This window comes from Salarias fasciatus, unplaced genomic scaffold (assembly GCF_902148845.1).
Source record: "Salarias fasciatus unplaced genomic scaffold, fSalaFa1.1, whole genome shotgun sequence".
Lineage (NCBI taxonomy): Eukaryota > Metazoa > Chordata > Actinopteri > Blenniiformes > Blenniidae > Salarias > Salarias fasciatus.
The window spans coordinates 341,027-347,026 of record NW_021941396.1 but is presented as its reverse complement, the minus strand read 5'-3'; the positions used below and the strand labels follow the sequence as shown (position 1 = coordinate 347,026).

At 49.8% G+C, this 6,000-nt stretch overlaps 1 protein-coding gene across 1 annotated transcript in view; it reads right to left on the bottom strand.

Moving 5' to 3' along the window:
- Positions 1–2,351: 2,351 nt before the first annotated feature.
- Positions 2,352–6,000, bottom strand: part of agrp (agouti related neuropeptide) — a 30,333-nt gene continuing 26,684 nt past the window's right edge. The window contains exons 2-4 of the mRNA XM_030087706.1: positions 2,876–3,087; positions 2,619–2,716; positions 2,352–2,543 (exon numbers count right to left, since the gene is read on the bottom strand). Of these exons, the coding sequence (XP_029943566.1) occupies positions 2,352–2,543; positions 2,619–2,716; positions 2,876–3,014 (429 nt within the window). The 5' untranslated portion in view covers positions 3,015–3,087. The remainder of the gene's footprint in view (positions 2,544–2,618; positions 2,717–2,875; positions 3,088–6,000) is intronic.

Sequence of the window (6,000 nt, the reverse complement as noted above, 5' to 3'; positions counted from 1 at the left end):
GAGAGCAGCCGCTCGGAGACGACGGTGTTTTTTTCCCTTTTATTCCCATTTGCGGTGATTTTTTCCCCCTTTTTTGGATTTCTAACGGCACCGTTCGGTTCCGTTGAACCTCCTCTGCAGTGATGGAAGCAGCCGCTGCTCCTCCGGGGAAGACCGGTGTTCAGTAGACTTTTTGGAAATGTTTGCGTTGCTGTCGCGGTGAGACCGGTGGAACAGATCGTCACAGACGGCTCGCTGCTTCGCAGGCTAGAACGCCGCATATTCGATCCGAACTGAGCAGACCTGAACCGTACCGAAACTGTGGAAAAGAGGCTTTAGTGGCGAACTGCGACTCTTTCCGGTTCAAAGGACGGACCTGTTCTTTCGTCCAATCAGCGACGACTGATGTCACCCACTACTTAACCTGAAGGGGCAGCATTGCGCTAAACAAGCGTACAGCCTGCCGGAAATCATTAGAAGAAGAAGACTGATGTCACCCGATTTCCGTTTTCTCTTTTGCCGTTGTGTTTTCTCTTTTTGTGTTGTGTTTTCTGATTTGCCGTTGTGTTTTCTCTTTTTGTGTTGTGTTTTCTGATTTGCCGTTGTGTTTTCTCTTTTTGTGTTGTGTTTTCAGATTTGGCGTTGTGTTTTCTCTTTTTGTGTTGTGTTTTCTCTTTTGCTGTTGTGTTTTGTCTTTTTGTGTTGTGTTTTCTGATTTGCCGTTGTGTTTTCTGTTTTTGTGTTGTGTTTTCTCTTTTGCTGTTGTGTTTTGTCTTTTTGTGTTGTGTTTTCTGATTTGCCGTTGTGTTTTCTCTTTTTGTGTTGTGTTTTCAGATTTGGCGTTGTGTTTCTCTTTTTGTGTTGTGTTTTCTCTTTTGCTGTTGTGTTTTGTCTTTTTGTGTTGTGTTTTCTGATTTGCCGTTGTGTTTTCTGTTTTTGTGTTGTGTTTTCTCTTTTGCTGTTGTGTTTTGTCTTTTTGTGTTGTGTTTTCTTATTTGCATTCGTGTTTTCTCTTTTGCCGTTGTGTTTTGCACCTCAGGGCCACCGTAGTCACAAGATCAAATTTTCTCTTCACGATTATCGTGGGCAAAAAATATCACGATAACGATATTATCACGATATCAGCAAAAATGTTACTAATAATGGTTCAAACATTCAGATTCATCTTTAATTTTATTTTTGTTTGTTTTCTCTTTTCCCAGATGAATTACAGTCAGAATACCTGTCAAATGAGGTGTTGAAACAATATGAGAACAGTAACTGTACAGCTGCAAACCAAAAGTGTAGTTACACTCCACTAATTAAAATCTGATGTACTGATTAACAGAGGATCCACAGCAGAGGCGTCATTTACGTCGGGTTGGTGGGTTCTGAAAACCCTCGGGCCCTGTTGGGGTGAAATCCTGTCCCACCACCACACTGCAGAGGATTGTTGTTTGTTTGTTTAAATCTGAGGCGGAATGAGCAGCAGCTGCTTCTCTCCAGCAGAGGCGCCGCTACTGGCTAGGGCCCCGAGCTGAAGGGGGCCCCGAGGGACGGCTGACATCAGTCAATTTCAATGACAAATTTAAGGCGCTACGCTAGACGCTGCAACGACAACGTGTCGAAAATCCCCCGCATGGGGCCCTTTAGAGTACTCCCCGGTTAGTTGCTAGAAGGGGGCCGGCGGAGAAGACGGCGGATATCAGCGACACAACTTGAAACCCCCCGGACACATTACAATGACACGTCTGGAACCTACCTAATGGGGCCCCACTGCTACCCGGCTAGCATCAACGCGCAGTCAGCGTTGCTAAACACACTTTCTTCGGGTGAGGATAGAGCGTCTCGCTGTCGTTGTCGGCCACCGCCGACATGTTTAGTTCACTCGTGACGCTCGCTAACTGGGAGCCACGCTAGCTAGGAGCCGTGCCGCTACCGCTGCTCTGCTGTGTTTATATGTGAGGGGGGGGGGGGGGGGGGGGGGGGGGGGGGGGGCAGGGGGGGGCTGCAGGGTGGAAGAACAGGAGCAGATTTTGAAAATACACTTCAACACGTTTGAAGAGGCTCTAGATCCTCGATGCGTTATTATCATGTGCGCATTTTGAACACGATATTGAAATTTCACTTTTTAATACCACGATTATCGTCAATACCGGTTTACCGCGACAGCCCTCGTGTGGGGGCCCCCGGTCTGGCAGGTCGGGGGAGTCGGGTGCCGGGGCCCCAGCAGTCCCAGCAGTGAAATAAAGAAAAGAAGTTTGAGCAAAGATTTCCTGTTTATTACACAAAGACTGAATTTGCTTTGACAGAAAGGAAGGACTGTGAGACGTCGAGGACTCCTGGCTGTGTCTCCTGGCTCCTCATTGGCCGGCTGCGGGTCAGGTGGGTCTTCAGGTGTGCCTGGCCGGGCAGGCGTGGCCCACGCGGCGGCAGTAGCAGAAGGCGTTGAAGAAGCGGCAGTAGCAGGTGTCGCAGGAGTCGCAGCAGGGCAGCGAGGAGCCCAGGCAGGACTGCTGGTGAGGGATGCAGCGCCGCGGCGAGCGCATGGCGCGACCCTGCAGCTGCAGCACCGCCGGCGAGGCCTGCGACACACGGGGACAGCGCTGAGCCACGGCGGCACACCCGCCAGGAAACCGACGTCACGCTCGCTGCCAAACCTCGTCGTAGGACCCCGCATCTATGAGGAAGGGATCCTCCGCAGAGTCCACCGGCAGGAGGGGCGGGTCCCGCACGGCGTCGGGGGCGTGGCCTCTGTCTGCACAACACACAAGACTCATTGTCCCACATGCTCCCTACAGCAGCACAGAGAGCAAACCATTTCTTCACGTTGAAATACGACCCACTGGCTCCCCACTCAGGGACTTCCTGATTGGACAGGGTGTCAGCTGACAGCTCTCTGGCTGGGCTTACTGACCCAGGTCCAGCAGGTAGGCCGCTTCGGGGCGGCGTCCGGCTGCCGGACCCTCGTCCAGCTGCAGGTTTCCATGAACCAGAGAAGAGGAGAGTCGGAGCAGACTGAAGGAGCAGCAGCAGAGCAGCACAGAGCCGAACATGCTGCCGGGAACCAACCAAACCCTGAGAGGAGGAACCACAGACCGGAACCAGATCCTAAATCCTCTGAACCTGCTGGTGAGAAACAACAAGAGAACAGTTCACTTCTGGAACCATGGAGCTCCAGCTTCATCCTTTAAATCCTCATCTCCGCTTTTAAGGTGCTGTAGGCAGGCTTTTGCTAGCCAGTGCTATTTTTTTTTCCTTTGGATTAAATGTCAGAGTATCCATTGATAATCCTTTAGGAGTGCAGCATAACTGCTCTACCGCGAGGGCGCAGCGTTTCCATCTGTCTCTGTTCTGAGCTGAAAAGGATTCACGACCGCTCCCGGTATCTTTGGCCAATCAGAAGAGCCCTGAAGCTCTATCCTGAAGCTCTGTTTCTCGTGAACGCACACAAAGAAGTCCAGGCCCGCATATTTACCTGCTTCATCGGACATAACACGATCAAAACTCCCCGGAGGACACCGTCTGTTTCTACTGTAGTTCTTAAAGGAAGGCTTTGACCCCGGCCCGCCGTGAAAAGGTCACAGGTGAATCAACCCGCCGTCGCAGGCGGCCGTGACACTGCCGGCCCCGACTACAGGATATAGCGATATAGGATATAGCGGCGCACAGCGGCTGAGTCTATGGCTTCTACTGCTGTGCGCCGGTATATCCCTCCGCAGAACACTATGCTTGTGCAGCTCTGTGTATCAAAACGTTACTTTAACGGATTGAAAAGAAAACACGTCTTTTAAAATGTTTTATAACATTTGGATTTACTTCACGTGCTAACACGCCGTCCCCTGGACCGCTGGAAGGAGGATTTTGTCCACTTTCTCAGTCTGGCTCTGTCTCCTCTTCACCTGCCGTAGTTGAGCTAAGCTAACTACGATGCTAACAGCTGTTAGCCAGGCACTGGACGAACGGACACAAAAAAGGTATTTATGAGCTTATCTCACTCTGTAAACGATCGGGATAGGGCGTGGGTCCAAAATCTTCAGAGTATTCTTTTAAAGCAGAGACTGAGTCAGCCTCCCTTCCAGACTCTGGAGCTGGTTCCACAGAACAGGAGCCTGATAGCTAAAGGCTCTACCTCCTGTTCTACTGTTAGAGAACCAGGAACCTCCAGCAGACCAGCACTCTGAGAAGGAAGCGTTCTCCTGGGACGGTCTGGGACTAACAGCTGTTTAGGATCTGATGGTTCCTGGTTGTTCAGGGCTTTATAGGTTCAGAGGAGGATTTTGAATTCTATTCTAGATTGAACAGGAAGCAGTGAAGGGAAGCTGATATTGGGCTGATATGATCTCTCCTACTGGTTCTTGTGAGAACTCTTGCTGCAGCGTTTTGAACCAGTTGGAGACTTTTTAGGCAGTTATTGGTTCCTGATAACAGGAGTTCCAGTAGTCTACTCTGGAGGAACAGATGATGGATTCATTTCTCAGTCTGGCTTTGAGTCAGCATGTTCCTGATTTTAGAAATATTACCAGGTGAAAGAAGGAGGTCCTGCAGACCTGTTTAATGTGGGAGTTAAAGGTCAAAGGTCACTCCAGGTTCCTCACAGTGTTACTGGGAGTTAAAGCTGAGCAGCTGAGCCTATCTCCAGCTTGTGGTTCACCTTCGAGTCTGTAAGTCTTGCTGATGTTCTGGCTCTGGTAAACAAGACGAAACTCTCACCCTGTCCCTCTGACGTCATTCCCTGTAGACTGTTCCCAGAGGTCCTGGAGGCAGTTGGTCCCTCGGTCACTGAAATGATAAACCTCTCTCTGTCATCAGGTGTGTTCCCGAATGCCTTCAAGCTCGCCATTGTGGAGCCTCTTCTAAAAAAAGGAGGTTTAGACCCGGCAGACCGAAATAGTTATAGGCCCATCTCTAAGCTGCCATTTCTGTCAAAGATCCTTGAGAAGGTGGTCTGCAATCAGCTGTCTTCCTACCTCGACCAATACAACCTCTTCGACAAATTCCAGTCTGGCTTCCGTCAGCACCGCTCCACAGAAACAGCCCTACTAAAAGTGTCCAGTGACATAATGATGTCTGCCGATTCGGGCAGTTGCACCGTGCTGGTTCTCCTGGATCTGTCCTCAGCGTTTGACACTGTTGACCACCAGGTCCTGCTATGTAGACTGAGGGACCATGTGGGACTGTCGGGGTCGGTTCTCCAGTGGTTTACCTCATATCTGTCTGGACGCAGCTTTTGTGTGTCAACAGACCAGGTTAAATCAGAGTCCATGAATCTTGGGTGTGGGGTGCCTCAGGGCTCCGTCCTGGGCCCTATTTTATTTCTATTGTATCTGCTCCCCCTGGGTAACACAATCCAAAGGTTCAAGGACGTCTCCTACCACTTATATGCTGACGGCATCCAGCTCTACTGCTCTTTCAAGCCAGATGGGATACAGAAGCTGGATTCCCTTTTTCCACTGCTTGGCAGAAATAAAACAATGGCTTAGCGAAAACTCTCTCCAACTTAACACAGACAAAACTGAAACACTCATCTTCGCCCCTGATGTCTCAATTCCAGGGATCAAACAGGACCTTGGTGACCTCGGGCAGTCTGCCAAATCCAGTCTCAGAAACCTGGAGGTTTTCTTTGATAAAGACATGTCTCTGGCGGAGCACTGCAAGCAGCTGACGAGAAACTGTTTCTTTCAACTGACAAAAATCTCTAAACTTAATAAAAATGGTCTCATTCAATGATTTAGAGCTCATCATTCATGCTTTTGTCTCTTCGCGCTTAGACTACTGCAACAGCTTGTTCTCATGCCTGAATAAGAAGCAGCTTTCGAGGCTGCAACTTGTGCAAAACTCTGCAGCAAGAGTCTTGACCCGCACTAACAGATGGACCCGCATGTCTCCCAGTCTGAAGGAGCTTCATTGGCTGCCAGTTTCTTATAGAGTTAACTTTAAGATTTTGGTTTTAACCTTTCAGGCCTTGCACGACCAAGCTCCTTCTTATATTCTCGACCTGCTCCAGCCTTACTCCCCTGTGAGGGCTTTAAGGTCTGCGGA